This window comes from Nerophis lumbriciformis, linkage group LG26 (genome assembly GCF_033978685.3).
Source record: "Nerophis lumbriciformis linkage group LG26, RoL_Nlum_v2.1, whole genome shotgun sequence".
In the NCBI taxonomy this organism is placed as follows: Eukaryota; Metazoa; Chordata; class Actinopteri; order Syngnathiformes; family Syngnathidae; genus Nerophis; species Nerophis lumbriciformis.
Window position 1 is genome coordinate 34,377,229 of NC_084573.2, and position 22,772 is coordinate 34,400,000.

The 22,772-nt window shown below is 39.9% G+C and overlaps 2 protein-coding genes across 9 annotated transcripts in view; one reads left to right on the forward strand and one right to left on the reverse strand.

Annotated features, from left to right (window-relative positions):
- Positions 1-215: 215 nt before the first annotated feature.
- Positions 216-12,809, forward strand: LOC133623512 (uncharacterized). 2 transcript variants are annotated; one of them, XM_061986725.2, is made up of 7 exons: positions 216-351; positions 680-740; positions 822-983; positions 7,016-7,074; positions 7,147-7,239; positions 7,335-7,427; positions 12,278-12,809. In XM_061986725.2, the coding sequence occupies exons 1-7, from the start codon at positions 349-351 to the stop codon at positions 12,326-12,328; spliced, it is 522 nt and encodes a 173-aa protein (XP_061842709.1). In that variant the 5' UTR covers positions 216-348; the 3' UTR covers positions 12,329-12,809. The 2 variants fall into 2 exon arrangements, with proteins under 2 accessions (XP_061842709.1, XP_061842710.1); XM_061986726.2 differs by having other exon boundaries at positions 7,150-7,239.
- Positions 12,810-18,686: 5,877 nt separating this feature from the next.
- Positions 18,687-22,772, reverse strand: part of rd3 (retinal degeneration 3, GUCY2D regulator) — a 36,389-nt gene continuing 32,303 nt past the window's right edge. For all 7 annotated transcript variants that reach the window (XM_061987004.2, XM_061987006.2, XM_061987000.2 and 4 more), the window contains one exon: positions 18,687-19,236. In XM_061987004.2, coding sequence (XP_061842988.2) covers positions 18,894-19,236 — 343 coding nt within the window. In that variant the 3' untranslated portion in view covers positions 18,687-18,893. The remainder of the gene's footprint in view (positions 19,237-22,772) is intronic.

Genomic DNA, 22,772 nt, shown 5'->3' on the forward strand with positions numbered 1-22,772 from the left:
CACGTTTCCGTGGAAATACTCAAATATGTTAACAAAAAAAACAACAAGTCAAAGAAACATTACCTTCTTCGTGAAACCACCAACTTTGAGCGTTAATAACTCACCAGTTTATGTTCAAAGCGTGAGGCAGCAGCGTACTTCCGCGTTGGTTTGGCGCCGACATTTAACAAGCGAACAAACTTCCGTGTTGTGAAGTAAGCAGGCCGTGGTGCATTGTGGGGTTCAAAATGGCTTCCATTAGCTAGTGCTAGCCTAACGGAGGATCAGTGTGAATAAATGTATATCTATTCTTTTTGTAGTGTTGTCTAGGTGTTTGTGATATTAACTATACTCTATTGTACTTCTACCATGGTGCGTATCGACATTTTTTCGCTGTTTATGAGCATTGCAATACATGAGTGTTTAGCGTTATCGTAGCAACATTCGAACGCTTAAACATATACGACGGAGATATCGCTTCTAATGGCAACGTTTTAGTGGTTTGTGTGCAACTTCTTGTGTCTAAGTACAAACCTGAAATCTAACAAAACCTCGTTAAAATGTTATGGATAGTCAACATTTCCCTTTTTTTATTTATTGTTGAATTCCCAACTGTAGCTCTGGTATCTTACACTATTTTGGTATACGTAGCATTAACATCAATATCATCCTAATAATAATGAATTTGTTTTCCTTCAAGTCAACAAAAGCAGAATGCAGAGTGTCCAGTTCCAGTTCAAGGACAGATGACAAAAGCAGAGGCAAGGCTGCCATATTTCTAATAAGATTTTGTACAGATCTTGCAGTGCATTTTTAGCATCAGGAATCTTCTGTTCTCGCAGGAAGAGAAAAGAGGAAGCGGAAACGAAGCCGTAGTAGGTCGTCCTCGTCGTCTTCTTCCAGTTCGTCGTCATCCTCGGCGGCGTCCACCTCGTCTTCTTCTTCATCATCGACAGGCTCATCACATTCTTCCAGTCACAGCCGGAGTAGCTCCAGAAGTAGTGGTACGTTAACGTCCTCATCTAATTAGCATAACTGACCATGACGCATGTGCATATCCATCCATTTTCTACCGGTTATTCCCTTCGGGTCACGGGGGGCGCTGGAGCCTATCTCAGCTACAATCGGGCGGGAGGCGGGGTACACCCTGGACAAGTCGCCACCTCCTCGCAGGGCCAACACAGATAGACAGACAACATTCACACACTAGGGCCAATTTAGTGTTGCCAATCAACCTATTCCCAGGTGCATGTCTTTGGCGGTGGGAGGAAGCCGGAGTACCCGGAGGGAACCCACGCAGTCACGGGGAGAACATGCAAACTCCACACAGAAAGATCCCGAGCCCGGGATTGAACTCACGACTACTCAGGACCAACGTTCCCTCTAAGGTGCGCGCCGGCGCAATTGCGCACTGCTCAAGTGTCCTCTGCGCACAGCAAATATATGCCGCGCACCAAATCAAACCCATCTGAATTCTAAACAAAATAAACACATTTATTCTGTGTAATTTTGCAATGCAACTCTGAGTCACAGTGACAACAAGCGGCCCTAACGGTGTTCGTCAACACCGTTCAATCATTGTAACGTCTATCAAGATGCTTCGAGGACAGGAATTATATCGATCACTTTATTCAGCAAAACCGTTTATATTCGGCCATAACCACACCAAAAACATGAGTAAAAAACTTCTATCTCGAAAAACTAGTCATTTTCTGCCGTACAAACCAGGCCAAAACTAACTTGTCATCTGTCACCAACACGCATAGCACTAAGCCACTGGTGCGTTTATGGCCACACAAAAAGTCGGACAACTCAAACCACACAAAGTTACACTATGACTCCTCAGTCATACGTGTGCTTATTCTACTGTCATTTATTATTCATGTTAATTTATTGATATTAATCATGGAATGCTGTTACTAGAGAAAGTTACAGGAATGCACACTTCATTCTATGCTTACATTTCATTGTGCAACATGAGGATGTTTAAGGGGAACTAAATGTAATCTCTGAAAGGGGTACAAATGATTTCCAAAGCAGGACCCCCACCCAGACATATTGTACAATACTAATCCATAGTTTATGAAAAACAAGATTTCTATTATTTTCATTACAAGTGGGCCAAATCACTAATATTACAAAATAATCTCATGAACATGACTCCTCTCATTTGAGTGTTATTATAAAAGATTGGTTTGAGACAGGTGTGCTGCTGGTATTGCCACGTGTGATGTTGCTCACATGTGCTCCACTGAATGCTCAGGGAGTTTTTGTGTTTGCTCAGACACATGAACAATTAGAGGGAACATTGCTCAGGACCTTCGTATTGGGAGGCAGACGCACTAACCCCTTCTACCACCGTGCTGCCCGCATGTGCATATCATTTTTTTTAATGTCGTAGGCAATGTTCCCTGTAAGGTGCGTGCCTGTGCAATTGCATACTGCTCAAGCGTCCTCTGCGCACGGCAAATCTATGCCATGCACAAAATCAAATAAAAAAATAAGTGCATAACAATTTTCGACAGGACACGAACACGACAAATATTGTAACGTCTGTCGAGACGCTTTGAGGACATGAATTCCATCCATCACTTTACTGAGCAAAACTCTTTATTGTCGGCCATAAACACATCACCAAAACATTAGTAAAAAAAAATGGAAATCTAGCCAAACTGGTCATTTTCTGCAGTACAAACCAGACCAAAAGCAACTTTGTTATATCAACAGCAGCCGCTCGCTCTTTCTCACTTGCGCCAACACATGCACATATGGCACTTAGCCAGTGATGCGTTTACAGCGACACAAAAAGTCGGACAACTCCAACACCACACATAAAGTGTCATTCCAAGTCGTTACACTATGATTTACCAATCAAATGTGTGCTTATTCTAGTGTCATTTATTAGGGATCTTCATTTTAAATATTAATCATGAAATGCTGTTCGTATATTAAATAAATACTAATAACAATATATTATTTACTAACAGGAAGTTGTACACATGATCCCCTGCTTACATCTCATTGTGCAACAAGTGAATGTTTTAATGGGAACTAAATGCAATGTCTGCAAGGGGTACAAATTATTTCCAAAGCAAGACCTCCACCCAGACAAACAATACAAGTACACAGTTCATGAAAAACAATATTTTTTGTTATTGTCATTGTAAGTGGGCCTAAACACTTATATTAGAAAATAATCTCATGGAAATGACTGCTGTCATTTGATTATAATAATAAGAGAATGTTGTCTGTCTATCTGTGTTGGCCCTGCGATGAGGTGGCGACTTGTCAAGGGTGTACCCCGCCTTCCGCCCGAATGCAGCTGAGATAGGCTCCAGCGACCCCGAAGGGAATAAGCGCTAGAAAATGGATGGATGAATGGAGATTGAATTTGTTATTTAGTCAGGTTTGGGACAGGTGTGCTGCTGGTGTAGCCACAGTGTGCACGTCTGATGTTGCTCACATGGGCTCCACTCAATGCTCAGGGAGTTTTTGCGTTTGCTCACACATGAAAATTAGAGGGAACATTGGTCGTAGGCTACCTACATTTAAGTACGAATATCTGAGTTTTTGTTAGTAGTATCGACAATTTTCTTGTTATATTGTGCCGTGTTATATCACAGCATTTTGCTACATTTTTGCTGGGTTTTTGTTAATTTTTTTGTTTACAATGCTCCACAGTCCCATCAAAGAACGAGCCGCAGTCCACATTTAGCCCCTGGACCGCACTGTGGACGCTTTTTTGGTTTACATATTTTTGCAGAGAATGCAAAGTTATACCAAACAACAGAAGAGTAACTCATGAGTCATGACACCTATGCAGGTGTCCTGCACACGTCCACATCTCAGCGGTGTTAATGCACACTACTCGGACTTGTTGAGGCGCCCAGCATGTCCGCATGCTACCGTGGCGAATACTTATGCGTGTCTTAGATGGTCGCTTGTATATGACAACAATTACCGTATTTTTCAGAGTATAAATCGCTCCGGAGTATAAGTCGCACCGGCCGGAAATGCATAATAAAGAAGGAAAAAAACATATATAAGTCGCACTAGAGTATAAGTCGCATTTTTGGGGGAAATTTATTTGATAAAACCCAACAGCAAGAATAGACATTTGAAAGGCAATTTAAAATAAATAAAGAATAGTGAACAACAGGCTGAATAAGTGTACGTTATATGAGGCATAAATAACCAACTGGTATGTTAACGTAACATATTATGGTAAGAGTAATTCAAATAACTATAACATATAGAACATGCTATACGTTTACCAAATAATCTGTCACTCCTAATCGCTAAATCCCATGAAATCTTATACGTCTAGTCTCTTACGTGAATGAGCTAAATAATATTATTTGATATTTTACGGTAATGTGTTAATAATTTCACACATAAGTCGCCCCTGAGTATAAGTCGCACCCACGGCCAAACTATGAAAAAAACTGCGACTTATAGTCCAAAAAATTACTGTAAATACATGGCACAAGAAACACCTTATGTTTTTATTTTATTTTAATGTGTACCATGTGGGAATTACAGTATGTACCAAACTAAAAGCTACGTACCAAAAAAACTGACTACATTTGCCGTTAGACCCCTGGTATCTAGAGGGGTCTCAATACTCGCTAATTGGGCAACAATGACCCTTCTTGGTACATCATCTTATTCTCTGGCAGACCAGGGCCTCGTGTAACTGGAGTTGTGTGACTCTCCTACTAAAAATAGACATACGTTCAAATCCAGAAAACTAGGTACGGCAGTAACAATTCAGATCTATCAAAGTGTGCACACGCACGAAGTCAAGCACATTTCTTTTTTACATCGCAATCAACTTGAAATCGGTTGCGGGTGTCGGCATGGCTTGGCACTCCCAGATCACGCCTCCCTTTTTTTAAATACGAAAATCATATTGAAAGTAAACATGGGCTTAAGCATTGCATGTTGAGGCCAATCACAAGCCAGTAGGAGCTGCTTCTTTCTGGTGTGTGGAGCGATCGCCAGCGGGCTAAAATTGTTGTGTGTTGCGGAGAACCACAGACTTGAATAATAAATGAATGATCGGGCATCGGAAAAGTGAGGAAGAAGATTGATGTACATCGCAAAAACACAAGTTTATGAAAAAACTGTAATATAAGCTGTAACTGGCTTATATGCAGGTGGTACCTTCCTCCTCACCGCTTCCCCAACACGCCCTCCCCTCGCAAACCCCCCGAATCACAGCGCAATATTTTAAATGTTAACATGCCAACATATTACTGAGGATACAATAAGGAAATACTTTTACTCTTGTTTGATGACTCAATTTATTATCATAACACAGGAGCGCTTCTTGCGGAAGCCGCAGTATACGTGACATCCTCCCCGGTCCCGGAGGTGCCAGTTTGTGGCAACCACCTGTTGCTATTGTCCGCCTGAAATGGCCAAGGAGTCACAGGAACCCGTTTTGACAGCAATAGGTGGCAAAATGATTGCCAGAATAGATAATAAATGTCCGACTCTTCACAAATATTAATCTGAATGTGAAGCATTAAGTGCGGTGGCAAAAAAAGTACATTTTGTGTCCTTTCCTCGACCTTTTTTTACATTGTTAAAATCAAATGTTGGCAAAGCCCGAAAGATTGACTCTGTGTGTCGCCAAAGTAGGGCTGGGCGATATATCGCGGGTTTGTCTCTGTGGGATATAGAAAATGACTATATCGTGATATCGAGTATACGTTCTCACACAGTTGCTTTTAGCTGCTGGCATTACACTACAGGCTCTCCTCGCTCTTTCCGGTCTCTCCTTCTCTCAGACAGCAAGCGCACCTTCTTACACACGTCACATACTGTCACGACATACGTCACATACGTATACGCCCTCCCCGAGCAGAGGTAGCAGCATGGCTAACGTTAGCTGTGATGCGAGTGGTAATATGAGAGAAAGAAGGTGCGAATCTGGTAACAAATGAAGGAATAATTAATTCCCCCAAAAAACAGCAGGGGGTCCATCGTCTGGCAGTGGTTTGGCTTCAAGTGGGAATTTGTCGAACAGACAACCGTAATTTGTCAAGTGTGGGGCAAAAGCGTTGCTATAAAAAGTAGCATTACTGCTGTAACAAACAGTTCAGGGTGTCCCAAGTTACCGGAGTGTGTTAGGTAAGGAGGAGGAGTTTTGTCCCTCCAGAGTTGTTGCCGTAGGGCTGTGACGTAGGGTGTGTGTGGTTGTGGAAGGAGATGTGTGTTGTTGACATTAAAGAAGCGGTGGCTACCGAACCTGCTCTAATGTCTCCCGTTTATTATTTTATTAGATAAGTACACTGTATAGGCGAACCCAGGACACTCAGCTACACTGCTAATATGTAGCATCATTTGAAAAGTCACCTGCTAGACAATGAAGAGTGCTTACTCCGCACGTCAACATCTCCGTTTGGTGCCACACGTCCACACCATCAAAATGCCGAGGCAAACATTTCCAGATCAACACCGTATGAAAAAAATAGTGATTTTTTTTTAGTTGTGATTTCCCTCTCTGCATGGAAGTTTAAAAGTAGCATATATTAATGCAGTATGAAGAAGAATGTTTTAATGTAGACACATAGAATCATCATACTGCTGTGATTATATGCATCAAGTGTTCATTCAGGGCTAAGGCAAAATATCGAGATATATATCGTGTATCGCGATATGGCCTTAAAATATCGCAATATTAAAAAAAGGCCATATCACCCAGCCCTACGCCAAAGTCTCCACAGCCTGTAGAAATGTACGTACGTAAGCCAGGAAGTTAGTGTCAGTTTTGATACGTCTCATCTTTGCCGTGAAAACCGGTGTGCGCCAAGTGTTTGTGCGACAAAGCTTGTTACGTGAGGTCCCAGGTGTGTATGAAGTCTATGGCAGTGTTAAAAAGCGGATATTTTGATGCATACTGCCACCTAACAGGTGGTGCCAAATGTATTTGCAGAGGTCCACATGCGTTTTTATATTTGTACAATTCAATGGTGTTCTTTTTTGTTTTCATCAGCAGTTTAACTGTGATTCACTGTGTTCTCTTAAGACACTCTCAGTAAGTCCAGAAAGCAGTCTAAGAAAAGGAAAAAGGACAAACACAAAAAGGTGAGATACCATTTTATGGTGCAAGTTTATCAATTACTGGTGCAAGTTGTAAAATGGTGTTTGTTTTTGCAGCAGAAAGGCAAGAAAGAGAAGCGACATAAACGTAAAAAGGACAAGAAATCCAAAGGCGGGGAAGACAATTCTGGGCCTGTTCAGATCTCTAAGGTTGTGTACATGCATTTAATGGGTTCTATTTGAAAACGATCATACCTTCTCTTTTTTAATTATCCAAATATGATGACCAAGCTTTGCTTTCTCAGTATTTGAAGGAAAAGAAGAAAGGCGGCAAGTACAGCATGATATCAGGAAAGAAGATAAAGATGAAAGTTAAGAAGTCAAAGAAGGATAAACAGGTATTTCTATTTTTGGAGCTACTTAAGTAGCAATAATTGCTACTTAAATAGCAATAATTGCAGCGTTCTCAAAGTTATATTTTTCAAACCAAAAAATATAACAAGATCCAGTTCGCTCATGTTACCAGTGATGGTTTAAAGGGGAACTGCACTTTTTTGGTAATTTTGCCTATCGTTCGCAAATGTTATGTAAGACAAGAAGACACATGTTTGTTTGTTTTTTTAAGCATTTTGACTCGTAAATAAACGTATAAAAAGTCAGCTTACAATGGAGTCAATAGGAGGTTCTGTATTCTAGCCAGAAAGCCCGCTAAATAACCATTGAAAACTGCCAACAATACTCCATTTACATTTTATGACTTGAATATGAACCAAGTATTAGTGATATTGTTATTACAAGCACTAACGCAGACAAACTTTTTATAGTGCCGCCTGTGTGGCTATGTTGACATCATCGGCTGGTGAGCTGCTTCCTCGCCTTGGTGCTCGTGAAAGGTTATTCTAGATCATAAATAATGCCTCTCCCTGGATAGTAGAATGATGAGGACATATTCCAACAAATTGGTCAACTTTGGCATCTAATTTAGACCCTAGAATGGTAAGAAAGACACGAAAAGACGCTTGGTTCCACCCATTTTTTTTCTTCATGAGGATTGTGAGTCATTCTTCATCTAAATGGGAATATATCAACATCGTAACAGTCGGTCCCCCAGTGCAGTAGACCTTGTAAAGTAAGTGATATTATGTTTGTTTGCTCTCATGAAGTCTGCAGTGAGTAAGAATCAGTGAAGTTGTGATAGGAAAAAGCGAATTGTGATGCATTTTTTTCAATTAATGCGTCGCCCTATGCTTAAAGGGGAACATTATCACAATTTCAGAATTGTTAAAACCATTAAAAATCAGTTCCCAGTGGCTTATTATATTTTTCGAAGTTTTTTTCAAAATTTTACCCATCACGCAATATCCCTAAAAAAAAAGCTTCAAAGTGCCTGATTTTAACCACCGTCATAAACACCCGTCCATTTTCCTGTGACGTCACATAGTGAAGCCAACACAAACAAACATGGCGGAAAGAACAGCAAGCTATAGCGACATTAGCTTGGATTCAGACTCGGATTTCAGCGGCTTAAGCAATTCAACAGATTACGAATGTATTGAAACGGATGGTTGTAGTGTGGAGGCAGGTAGCGAAAACGAAATTGAAGAAGAAACTGAAGCTATTGAGCCATATCGGTTTGAACCGTATGCAAGCGAAACTGACGAAAACGACACGACAGCCAGCGACACGGGAGAAAGCAAGGACGAATTTGGCGATCGCCTTCTAACCAACGATTGGTATGTGTTTGTTTGGCATTAAAGGAAACTAACAACTATGAACTAGGTTTACAGCATATGAAATACATTTGGCAACAACATGCACTTTGAGAGTGCAGACAGCCCAATTTTCATCAATTAATATATTCTGTAGACATACCCTCATCCGCGTTCTTTTCCTGAAAGCTGATCTGTCCAGTTTTGGAGTTGATGTCAGCAGGCCAGGGAAGCTAGGGTCGATAGCTCGCTCGTCTGCGGGAACAAACTGCCGCCATTGCTTGCCGTGCTACCGAGGTCCTTTGTCCCTGAATTGCTCACACACTCCGGCAGATTCAATGGGGGTCTGGCGGCAGATTTCTTTGACTTTATCGTTGGAAATGCATCTGCTTTGAGTGTCGCAGGATATCCACACATTCTTGCCATCTCTGTCGTAGCATAGCTTTCGTCGGTAAAGTGTGCGGAACAAACGTCCAATTTCTTGCCACTTTCGCATATTTGGGCCACTGGTGCAACTTGAATCCGTCCCTGTTCGTGTTGTTACACCCTCCGACAACACACCGACGAGGCATGATGTCTCCAAGGTACGGAAAACAGTCGAAAAAATGGAAAATAACAGAGCTGATTTGACTCGGTGTTTGAGAAAATGGCGGATTGCTTCCCGACGTCATCGCTCCGAGAGCGAATATTAGAAAGCCGTTTAATTCGCCAAAATTCACCCATTTAGAGTTCGGAAATCGGTTCAAAAAATATATGGTCTTTTTTCTGCAACATCAAGGTATATATTGACGCTTACATAGGTCTGGTGATAATGTTCCCCTTTAAAATGAGCAAGCTATGTAAATATTAAATGTATTATGAATGTGCCTGTTACTACATTACATATATACTTACAGCATGTGTTGTATATAAAACCTTAATGGAGGTGTTTGAATGTTTTTAAGGGCTTTATAGGCAGAATAGAGTGATTCAATAGGCTCCATTGTAAGCAGACTTTTGATTGCATTTATTTACGAGTTAGAATGCGTAAAAAAAAAAAAAAACATATGTTCTTGTCTTACGTAAGGATTGTGAATTATAGGCTAAATATTTTTTTTTTTTTAAAGTGCAGTTTCCCTTTAACATGACATATGAAGATTTCATATCACGGTTATTGTGACCACAATTATCAGAGTTATCATTATTATTGCGGTATTGTTAAATGTGCTCATAACACATATGTATGTGTATATATATATATATATATATATATATATATATGTATATATATATATATATATATATTAGAGATGCGCGGTTTGCGGACACAACCGCGGAGTCCGCGGATTATCCGCGGGTCGGGCGGTTGAAATAAAAAAAATTTGATTTTATCCGCGGGTCGGGCGGTTGAAATAAAAAAAAATTTGATTTTAAATAGATTCAGGCGGGTGGCAGTTAAACCAATTCGGAAATATATATACATAGTTAAATGTTGTTACCCACATACGAAAAACGAGCAGGCACCTGCAGCACGCCACAACAGAAGAAGAAAAAAAAAAGATGGCAACGCCGGCAGCAAATGTGGTACGCGAGAAACTAAAAAAGGGAATACTAAAGACCAGGGGAAAAAAAGGCCAGAAAAGTTCAGCGTGGACTCGTTTTTATGAGGTTGTAAATCAGGATGATAGTAATTTGCAAGAGCTGCGACGCTGTTTATGTCTACGACAGTCACAAAACCGGGACATCTAACATGGTGCATCACATTTGTGCAAAACCCCGAACCTCCACAAACACCCTGAGCATGAGCAGTTTCGTCCGCCGTGATCCCAGAAGAGTGCCACAGGATGTTAAAACAAGATAGAACGCAGCTGCCTGCAGCAGTTTGAGTGGCGCGAGCGCGCTTGGAGGTGCGCTCAGCGCGGCTCCCAGATGATTGCGCACTGGTGTGCGTCTGGGCCATGACAGCGTGGCACGCATTGAATGTCTCTGCTGCATTGGATCAGTCTCCTTTCTTTAACAGGCAAAAGCTTTATAACCTCACTAAAGCCTTGCATCGTCTATATTAGATATATAACAACGGGTGGGTGCGGTTTTGATAAAATGTTAGTTCGGGTGGATGGCGGATGGGTGACGACTTTTGTGATGCGGTTGAGGATGAAATAATTGCCTATCCGCGCATCTCTAATATATATATATATATATATATATATATATACCGTATTTTTCGGATGTGTTTTGTTTGATCAGCCGTTTTACAGGCACAGTTTGCAAACTATTAAGGAATGTAAATAAACATTTACAGAATATTTTTGTGTAAATAACTCATTTCACAACGTACCGTATTTTTCGGATTATAAGTCGCAGTTTTTTTCATAGTGCGACTTATACTCTGGAGCGACTTATGTGTGATATTAACACATTACCGTAAAATATCAAATAATAATATTTATCTCATTCACGTAAGAGACTAGGCGTATATCAGCAATCGTGTCACACACACACGTCAACCAATAAAAATTTGGCAGAAGTGCATTGTGGAAAAAAAAGATGCTACCTGCTACTACTTCCGTACCTATGAAAATTGATCATTTCAACATTGGCGGCAACTTATAAAAACTGAGAAGGACTGAACAAAAATGGCACCGAAAAGGAAATCATATATACTGCAGGTTACAAGCTGGAAGTAGTGAAATATGCAGCAGAAAACGTCAATCGAGCAGCAGAAAGAAACTTTGGAGTAAGCGAGAAACTTGTAAGGGACTGGCGAAAAATTTCCCCCAAAAATGCGACTTATATATGTTTTTTCCCTTCTTTATTATGCATTTTTGGCCGGTGCGACTTATACTCGGAAAAATACGGTATATATCTGCAGCTTATAGTCTGGTGCGGCTTATATATAAAATATTTTTTCCTTCTAGAATTTAGTGGGTGCGACTTATATCCCGATGTGCTCTATAGTCCGGAATATACATTATTCTTTTTTTTGTCAATTTTTATTTGCATTTCACCAGCGAATCTCAATAAGTACCTAAAGGAGACCCTTTGATGAAATGCGTCTTTTTTTAAATTCCGCATGTTACCAAGCAGGATGGTGAGCTGGATGTCCTCATTTGGGCATTAGAGGCCTGTACTAAAAGAGAGAAAAGAAAAAAAGATATACTTTTAAAAAGCATCACAAATTGCTGAGTTGACTTTGTTTTGTAGATTTAAGTGTTTTATATCCTGAGTTAATATCGCTAATCAATTTGAATTGATTATTTGGGTATATGAAAGTTTATTTTTAGTGTCAAATGGTTCAAGTTAGTCCAAAATGTGTATATATATTTTGTTTAATTTCAGGCAAATTGATGCATTTTAAATATTTTCTGTTAGAGACAATAAACAATGTTAATGAAGTTATTCTTTTGTTGCAAGTTGATCAAGCTCTCTTTTTTGTTTTATTTAATGTTTATAAGGAGACATGTATATATAGCAGCAGGCAATAGGTGGGCGCAAAATGTTTTCTTCTTCCTTTGGGGTGGCATAACAAAACATAATTTGTGCTTGTTTGGTTTCGCCAGCGGGACAAAAATCGAGCCGAACTTCTGGAATTCTTGAACTCTACCGTGTGATTCCGCCGTGGACCCTGCAGCAGTGGACACAGCAGCCGACCTCAGGAAACAAGACTGGCCGGGAGAACGTCAACGTTTTTGTCAAGAGGGGACGATGTGCGCCATTATGAGCTGATTCCAAGACTGAATTCAGAGCAACCTATTTCTATTAGATGTTATTGGTTATGACCGTATGCACTCACTGGCCACAACAGTAGGTACACCTGCACGATCCAATAATGATGCCATAGCAGAGTTAGTAATGCTCAAATGTACCTAATGAAGTGACCAGTTAGTCTAGCTACTTTACTGTTATGCCACTACTGAGTCAGTACCTTTATGATAGCGTTAATGTGACTTTAATGCATTCCCTCTGTACTATATATTATACTATACAGTATAACTATTATCACTTTGATTCATTTGAAAAAGGACTTTCCCGCGTCAAAGCAGTTGGATGCATTCATTAAGGTGTCCGAATACAATAAACCAATCAAATGCTCCACGTCTTTATCTAGAAATATTTTATTCACATTTATTTTATTTCACTTCTTTGCAGCAGCAGCTAATCTGCTTGTATCTTGTGAAGAATGCACACAAAAGCTGGTAGTGCGCTGACCTTGAATGTGGGAGTGATGTGTGTGCAGAGAATGACTCATTTCCAAGTGAAGCAAAAGAGACCGAAAATACTGCTAGAAGAGGAATTTCATGTTGAGAGAACGCGAAAACATTTGATTAAAAATGTAAAACAGAATTAACACAAAACCTACATTAGGTTACAAGTGGGTCAATGTACCTTTTTCTTTTTAATTATAGGGCCAATCAAAAATCTCATGTTCGACGTATTTATAATCGGTTATTTGGAAAGGTTTTTTTTTGACAAAGTGTAACTTACCTATTTCACCACTAGGTAGAGCCACGAGTTGGGCTTTCACCTTTTGCATATATTAGATTTGGAGATTGTTAAAGAGGATTGGAGTCATATGGAAAATACATTACTAACATAGTTTAATGGGCAAAAAAAAAATCTAATTAGCTTTTTGTAATTTTTCATGAGAGCCTCCCCCAGCATATGGCGAAAACCCGCATTATGCTTCTCACAGTTTTACATGAAGTTTTACACATTAATGAACAATTACTTACAAAACAATACACAACATCGTGTCTTGGTAAAGTGTCTTTCTGCTGGAAATTGTTTAGTGAATAGACATGTAAGACGGCGCCCTCTGCTGGATTCATAGCTGCAGCATTCTTCCCCCTATTTTCTTTACAATTAAAAGATATATATTTACAGTACACTAATTATATTTTTTTTACAATTTAATCGCAAATAGGTCGGGATCTACTGTATGCACTGAACATTTGGGATCGTTAATATAGTAACTATATTATATAATTTTGTTTCTGGGCTTTTTAAAAGTTATTTTTTAATGTTGTATTTATTTAAAAATAGTGTTGTATCAGGTGTTTTGTAATTAGGGGTGCTTAAAAAAAAATCAATTCACATCCGAATTTATTCCGATTCTCAATTGATTCTTAATTTTCAAAAATCAAAGAATTAGTTTTTTATAAAAGCTATTTTTTTTAAATCAATGTTTAAATGAAGTCATACGTCAGCAGCCTACAGTAGCGTTTGTAAGCTAATATGTTTTTAAAAGTTTTTTTTTCCCAATTTTTTTTTTGGACCAAATGATTTTTTTTTTGCAAGAATCGGTTTGACTCAAGAATCGTATCGATTCTGAATCGAGTTGTCACCCCAACAATCAAAACCAAGTCAAATGGTTAGATGTTGTAAGATTCCCATCCCTATTGTCATTTGTTTTTAAATAACTAAAAAACAAAAACAAAACAAAAAAACAACTAAAAAAAAAAAAACAACAATATTAACTATACTAACTATATTATATAATTTAGTTTCTGGGCTTTTTAAAAGTTATTTTTTAATGTTGTATTTATTTAAAAATAGTGTGGTGTCAGGTATTTTGTAATTAGGGGTACTTAAAAAAAATCAATTCACATCCAAATTTATTCCGATTCTCAATTGATTCTTAATTTTAAAAAATCAAGTATTTGTTTTTTATAAAAGATTTTTATTTATTTTTTTTAAATCAATGTTTAAATTAAGTCATACGTCAGCAGCTTACAGTAGTGTTTGTAAGCTAACATGTTTTTAAAAGTTGTTTTTTTTCCAATTTTTTTTTGGACCAAATGATTTTTTTTTTTGCAAGAATCGGTTTGACTCAAGAATCGTATCGATTCTGAATCGAGTTGTCACCCCAACAATCAAAACCAAGTCAAATGGTTAGATGTCGTAAAATTCCCATCCTTATTGTCATTTGTTTTTAAATAACTAAAAAACAAAAACAAAACAAAAAAACAACTAAAAAAAACCAACAATATTAACTATACTAACTATATTATATAATTTAGTTTCTGGGCTTTTTAAAAGTTATTTTTTAATGATGTATTTATTTAAAAGTAGTGTTGTATCAGGTATTTTGTAATTAGGGGTACTTAAAAAAAATCAATTCACATCCAAATTTATTCCGATTCTCAATTGATTCTTAATTTTAAAAAATCAAGTATTTGTTGTTGTTTTTTTAAATTAATGTTTAAATTAAGTCATATATCAGCAGCCTACAGTAGCGTTTGTAAGCTAATATGTTTTTAAAAGTTTTTTTTTCCCAATTTTTTTTTGGACCAAATTATTTATGTGTTTTGCAAGAATCGGTTTGACTCAAGAATCGTATTGATTCTGAATCGAATTGTCACTCCAACAATCAAAACCAAGTCAAATGGTTAGATGTTGTAAGATTCCCATCCCTACTGTCATTTTTTTTAAATAACTAAAAAAAACAAGGACATAAAGTAATGTGTGGATATAAAGGCCTTCAGTGATGTTCGACTTCAAAGATGACCTCTCAAAATACCATCATTGATGTCACCACATGGCCATTGCTGGAGAAATACCATACAGAAACACTTTACGCACTACTGGCCATTGAACCACATCAACAGTGTACAAAACGTGTTATTTTCTGGCGCATAATAAACCCGTATCAGCAATTAAAACATATCTTATGTGGTACTGTCAAAATTCAAATAGCAAAAAACATATCAAACGTGAAAAAATAAAATATTTGAACTCACAATTTGTTGCACCTATTCGACGCCGTATAAGCCGGTGGTAGCCCTCGTAGTCGGCTTATTCGAGTGGAAATGGCGAGCTTTTCCCCATTTCATCGCCAGAACAGCTGAGCTAGCTTCCGGGATAACATTCATGATTAATCAATTAATTGCTTGAATTATTATGAATACGATTAAGTGGCAGGCTGTGCTTTTTCCCACCTAGGCCTTCAGTGAGGTCCCACTTCAATGATTACCTCTCAAAATACCATCACTGATGTCACCACATGATCATTGCCGGAGAAATACTATACAGAAACACATTTACACATTGAACCACATCAACGGTGTACAAAACGTGTTATCTTCTGGCACATTTAAAAATCAATCAGCATTCAAAACATATTTTAAGTGATACTGTCAAAATTCAAATAGCAAAAAAGATATCAAACGTGAAAAAATAAAATATTTGAACTCACAATTTGTTGCACCTATTCGACGCCGTGTAAGCCGGTGGTAGCCCTCGTAGTCGGCTTATTCGAGTGGAAATGGCGAGCGTTTCCCCATTTCATCGCCAAAACAGCTGAGCTGTAGTCTCTCTTTAAATATCCTTCTTGAAAATGGCCTTGCAAATATATATCTGCCACCTAATCAACGTTTTGTTCTCCTTCTGTGCTAGTCCGGTCTGGCTACGGCGCAACACTTCCTGCTTCCTGCTAAATTGAAACCTGTGATTGGATACTCACTTTGGAATGACAAGCGAGTATCCAATCACAGCCTCGTTAACATCAGGCTACTGACAACAACTTGGTGATCTGATTGGCTATCGCAACTGTCTATCAACTAACGGTCCTGGTGAGTATCCAATCACATGTCACGTTCAACTTTAGGCCAGCTAGAAGGCCTTACCGACAACTCGTGATCTGATTGGCTATTGCAACTGTCTATCAACTGTATGTCCCCGTTCACTGACAGTGCACAGACATTGTTGATTCTGAAGGCCTCAGGCAGATTTGGTACGGCATGGCAACATAAGCTAGCTGAATTCTGATTGGATAAAAACTCTTACCTGAAAACAGCACTGGAAGGAACATAATATGACACAAAGAGAATATGAATCCTTTTAAATATTTAGGGAAAGTAAATATAAAAATACTTTCATCTTTAATTATGATCATGATTTCTGGTTATTAGAATAATTGTATCTAAGTTATCACAAAAACTTTGTGTTGAAATGAGTTCCCAACGAGAAGACTAAAAAACATGTCTTTGAACCTACCAAGAAGAAGGCTTGTAAAACTCCACTGTGTAGGGGGGGAAGCAACATGAAGGTGTTCTGTTTTCTTTCATGTATTGTAATCAACAGAAAGATATTGTTTTAACCCAAGGACTACAAAGCGGAGAGAAGGCAGGGCAGGATCTGCCCAATTTCCAGACGACCTCTTTTTGAACTCTTTTACGACCTCTTTTTTGAACCGACCTTTTCTGTGAACTGTTTACGACTTTTTCTGTGAACTGTTTACGACCCTCGTCCCTTAGAAACCGCTGTGGCCATGTGGTCAGGGAAGGTCCAAATAAAAGAAGGCGGCGTGCAATCTTGTTGGCAGAGCGTGCTGAGACACTGCCAGGCGACTCTCCTCAAATTGAGCCAAATTGAAATCCAGTGTTGGGTTAGTTACTGAAAACCAGTAACTAGTTACAGTTACTAGTTACTTTATTTCAAAAGTAACTCAGTTACTTACACCAAAAAGTAATGTGTTACTGTGAAAAGTAACTATTTAGTTACTTCTTTTTTTTCTCCTTTTTTTCCCCTTTTAGCCTTCATTTTAGTACTGTTATTGCACTGGAGAATAATACAATGTGTTGATCAACTTGACATGCATTTGCATCACTGAACTCTGCTTAGCAATGTGGTCTACATACAACACACAAAGACAAAGATATGTTTCAAAGGGCCAATTTATTTCAGGCCAGAACAAATTGACAAAACTATTTTAAATAGCTGCAACATAATGGCACTTTAACTTTAACTTTAAGTAGATAGGATCTTTGATCCAAGACACAACTTACATTTAACTAAAATTTAATTTTCTTTGTGCTCGACAAAAGAAAAGTATTGAGAATGTCTCCATGTTAAGAAACTCGACTTCTGGCTTCGCCATGATGTCTTGTTAGTTGTTATGAGCGTAGCGTATGTGTGTGTGGCCCTTTAAGATATGACAGCATGTGAGGTGAGTGACGTCAGTGAGTGAGTGGGCGAGAGAGGTGAGGGACCGGCGACAGTGAGTGCGTGCAGGTGCTCTAGCTTGGTGGATGGCTGCGTCCAATAAAGTCCCAAAGTTGCAACAAACCGCCGGCCTCGTCATTCACCCTCAGCTGTAAAGACCCACTTCCGGGTAAAGTGAAGGTTGTTAGCCCCGAAGTACATAGGCCCTGGAGGAACGTCTCCCCTGCGCCCCTCGACTACGGTCTGGGAGCCCCCACCCCCACAAAGCACGACTCTTATTTTCCTTGTGACACAGAAGGACGACACTGCAGCGCTGCAATAAAACACACTCAGATCTTCTGTTTCTAGCCGATACTACATAAAAAATAACGTAAAATAACGCAGTAACGCATCATGTAGTAACGGTAACTGAGTTACTGAATATAAAAAATAACGCGTTAGATTACTAGTTACCGCCGAAACTAACGGCGTTACAGTAACGCGTTACTTTTAGTCCCAACACTGTTGAATTCTGTCTCTGTTTAATTCTTTGCTTCTTGTCTTGTTTAATAGATGTCATCAGTGTTTGAACCTGACAGTTATGTTAGGCCAGCAGAAAAGGCCCACCACTGGTCCATCCATCCACCCATCTCCTTCCGCTTATTGGAGGTTGGGTCGCGGGGGCAGCAGCCTAAGCAGGGAAGCCCAGACTTCCCTCTCCCCAGCCACTTCGTCCAGCTCCTCCCGGGGGATCCCGAGGCGTTCCCAGGCCAGCCGGGAAACATAGTCTTCCCAACGTGTCCTGGGTCTTCCCAGTGGCCTCCTACCGGTCGGACGTGCCCGAAACACCTCCCTAGGGAGGCGTTCAGGTGTCATCCTGACCAGATGCCCGAACCACCTCATCTGGCTCCTCTCCATGTGGAGGAGCAGTCATCCGGGAGGAGCTCAAAGTAAAGTAAAGCCACTGCTCCCACCACTGGTGTCTGCACAAATACATTTGCACAAAATTTACTTATTTCTTTTACCAGAATGACGCTGCAAGCCTCATTTAGGTTGGTACAATTTAAACACATTTTATTGCCATAGAAAAGTTTTGCACCCCTCATTGCAATGCATGAGAACATCCAGTAGATACATTGTGCTCGTCTACAATCGTGTATTTCTAGTTACGTGTGCATTTCGATCGGAGTGAATCATCCCCGCTTTGCATAAACGTGTCTCTAAATATCGGACATGGCTGCAGGAGAAGACACATCACACCAGTTTACTGCCTTTGTACCGGAAGTCCGGCATGCTCCACACCCTCTCCCCTTTCTCCGTGCACCTTTCCACGTCCTCCGACACCGTCTTGAGGTCGCTCAAGCCGGCCCCGTCGGCCGCCGTCAGGCCCGCCGTGCTGCCGAACGGGTTGATCCTGATGCGAGACCGGAAGTTGACCAGGGACATGCTCGTGGCGCGTTTGTTGTTCCATTGGCGGGCGAGCCGCTGGGCTTCCTGCTCCTCCTTCATTCGGTCCACGGCCTCCAGGAGGACCGAGCGGAAGAGGCCGGACACTTCCTGGACCTCGGGCTCGCCGGCTCGGATGGCATCACGGAACCTGGGCATAGAAAAAAAAACAGTGATGCGGACTCGCAACTTTTCAGGTCTTTTTATGGTCACCGTTAGAGATGTCCGATAATATCGGCCGATAAATGCTTTAAAATGTAATATTGGAAATTATCGGTATCGGTTTCTACCTCAGGATTTTCCCGGGAGACTCCCGAATTTCAGTGCCCCTCCCGAAAATCTCCCGGGGCAACCTTTCTCCCGATTTCCACCCGGACAACATTTTTGGGGGCAGTGCCTTTAGCGTCCTCAACAACCTGTCGTCACGTCCGCTTTTCCTCCATACAAACAGCGTGCCGGCCCAATCACATAATATATGCAGCTTATACACACACACAAGTGAATGCAAAGCATACTTGCTCAACAGCCATACATACATACAGCCATGTGTGCAATATTTTGAATATACGTAAAAATTTAAAGGCCTACTGAAATGCGATTTTCTTATTTAAACGGGGATAGCAGGTCCATTCTATGTGTCATACTTGATCATTATCGCGATATTTTTGCTGAAAGGATTTAGTAGAGAACATCGACGATAAAGTTCGCAACTTTTGGTCGCTGATAAAAAAGCCTTGCCTGTACCGGAAGTAGCAGACGAGTAGCGTGACGTCACAGGTTGTGGAGCTCCTCACATCCGCACATTGTTTACAATCATGGCCACCAGCAGCGAGAGCGATTCGGACCGAGAAAGCGACAATTTCCCCATTAATTTGAGCGAGGATGAAAGATTTGTGGATGAGGAAAGGGAGAGTGAAGGACTAGAGGGCAGTGGGAGCGATTCAGATAGGGAAGATGCTGTGAGAGGCGGGTGGGACCTGAATGACTAAAACAGTAAATAAACACAAGACATATATATACTCTATTAGCCACAACACAACCAGGCTTATATTTAATATGCCACAAATGAATCCCGCATAACAAACACCTCCCCCCTCCCGTCCATATAACCCGCCAATACAACTCAAACACCTGCACAACACACTCAATCCCACAGCCCAAAGTACCGTTCACCTCTCCAAAGTTCATACAGCACATATATTTCCCCAAAGTCCCCAAAGTTACATACGTGACATGCAACTAGCGGCACGCACGTACGGGCAAGCGATCAAATGTCTGGAAGCCGCAGCTGCATGCGTACTCACGGTACCGCGTCTGCGCATCCAACTCAAAGTCCTCCTGGTAAAAGTCTCTGTTGTTCCAGTTCTCCACAGGCCAATGGTAAAGCTTGACTGTCATCTTCCGGGAATGTAAACAATGAAACACCGGCTGTGTTTGTGTTGCTGCATGCCGGCCGCAATACACCGCTTCCCACCTACAGCTTTCTTCTTTGCTGTCTCCATTTTTCATTGAACAAATTGCAAAAGATTCACCAACACAGATGTCCAGAATACTGTGGAATTTTGCGATGAAAACAGACGACTTAATAGCTGGCCACCATGCTGTCCCAAAATGTCCTCCACAATCCGTGACGTCACGCGCCGGCGTCATCATACCGAGACGTTTTCAGCAGGATATTTTTCGCGCAAAATTTAAAATTGCACTTTAGTAAGCTAACCCGGCCGTATTGGCATGTGTTGCAATGTTAAGATTTCATCATTGATATATAAACTATCAGACTGCGTGGTCGGTAGTAGTGGCTTTCAGTAGGCCTTTAAGCTCTATAAAATAATTGAATTTATTGCGTTAGTCCGAGAACATCATATATGGGTCACCATATATGATGTTCTCGGAGTCTCTCCATGAGCGATACAACCAGGAATAAAATAAAATAATCCGAAAAATATACATAAGCGTATATAAGGTCGTTTATAAATACATTTTGCCACTGCATTAACGATGCTGAAAACAATCCAATGTAGATCAATTTTATGCTAAGACAGTTTTTTGGGTTTTAGGTGACAAAGAAATGAGCGTAAAATCAAATTATATGTCTTGATATTTTATTTTGATAATATGCCAATTGCCTCCATGGCGCACTTTGGACACGGCTGGTATATTTTTACTCCTATTTACTAGAGATGTCCGATAATGGCTTTTTTGTCGATATTCCGATATTGTCCAACTCTTAATTACCGATACCGATATATACAGTCGTGGATTTAACACAATATTATGCCTAATTTTGTTGTGATGCCCCGCTGGATGCATTAAACAATGTAACAAGGTTTTCCAAAATAAATCAACTCAAGTTATGGAAAAAAATGCCAACATGGCACTGCCATATTTATTATTGAAGTCACAAAGTGCATTATTTTTTTTTAACATGCCTCAAAACAGCAGCTTGGAATTTGGGATATGCTCTTCCTGAGAGAGCATGAGGAGGTCATACTTGCCAACCTTGAGACCTCCGATTTCGGGAGGTGGGGGCGTGGTCGGGGGTGGGGCGGGGCGTGGTTGGGGGCGTGGTTAAGAGGGGAGGAGTATATTGACAGCTAGAATTCACCAAGTCAAGTATTTCATACATATATACAGTATATATATATATATATATATATATATATATATATATATATATATATATATATATATATATATATATCTACATCCTGAAAATATGCAAACAAACTGTGTTTAGATAATTGATACTTCAAACTTGCATAAATAAATATTAAGGAATATAACATAACTTGGCTTCTGAGAGCTTCAAAATGTAATGAATAAAATGCTAAAGTTGTTGATAAACAAACAATTATTTTAATAATTAAATATGGTCATTTTAAATGAATTATTATGATAATTTAAAATCAATTATTTCAAATATGTTTATTTTAATGCATAATTCTATGGCTGGATGTAATAAGGAGTCACGAAAAAATACAAATAAAAATACAATTAATTTTGATGTTTTTAGCAAAATATAGTAAAAATGTATTTAGTTTTTTTTTTTTTTTTAATTAATAAATATATTTATTTTTAGGTAAGATAAACATAATAATACAATTTATCTCTAGTCTGGATGATTTAGTTCTTGTCACCCTGTTGTCCTCCCGTCATGAAAAAAGGCTGTCCTCACTCAGGTCCGCATGGCGCTGGAGGGGGCGTGGCTTCCAGCTCCGGCTGAAAATCGGAAGATTTTCGGGAGAATATTTGTTCCGGGAGGTTTTCGGGAGAGGCGCTGAATTTCGGGAGTCTCCCGGAAAATTCGGGAGGGTTGGCAAGTATGGAGGAGGTTGAGGGGGACGAGGTTGAGTTGGGGGGTAAGGGGGGTAGCGGGGGTGTATATTGTAGCGTCCCGGAAGAGTTAGTGCTGCAAGGGGTTCCGGGTATTTGTTCTGTGGTGTTTATGTTGTGTTACGGTGCGGATGTTCTCCCGAAATGTGTTTGTCATTCTTGTTTGGTGTGGGTTCACAGTGTGGCGCATATTTGTAACAGTGTTAAAGTTGTTTATACGGCCACCCTCGGTGTGACCTGTATGGCTGTTGACCAAGAATGCCTTGCATTCACTTGTGTGTGCGAAAAGCCGTAGATATTATGTGACTGGGCCGGCACGCAAAGGCAGTGCCTTTAAGGTTTATTGGCGCTCTG

What these genes read in the sequence shown, in the direction of transcription:
- LOC133623512 (XM_061986725.2), top strand. An exon ending in GAGTAGCTCCAGAAGTAGTG is followed by an intron (nt 984 to 7,015) that starts GTACGTTAACGT and finishes TGTTCTCTTAAG; the next exon opens with ACACTCTCAGTAAGTCCAGA. An exon ending in AGTCAAAGAAGGATAAACAG is followed by an intron (nt 7,428 to 12,277) that starts GTATTTCTATTT and finishes TGGTTTCGCCAG; the next exon opens with CGGGACAAAAATCGAGCCGA.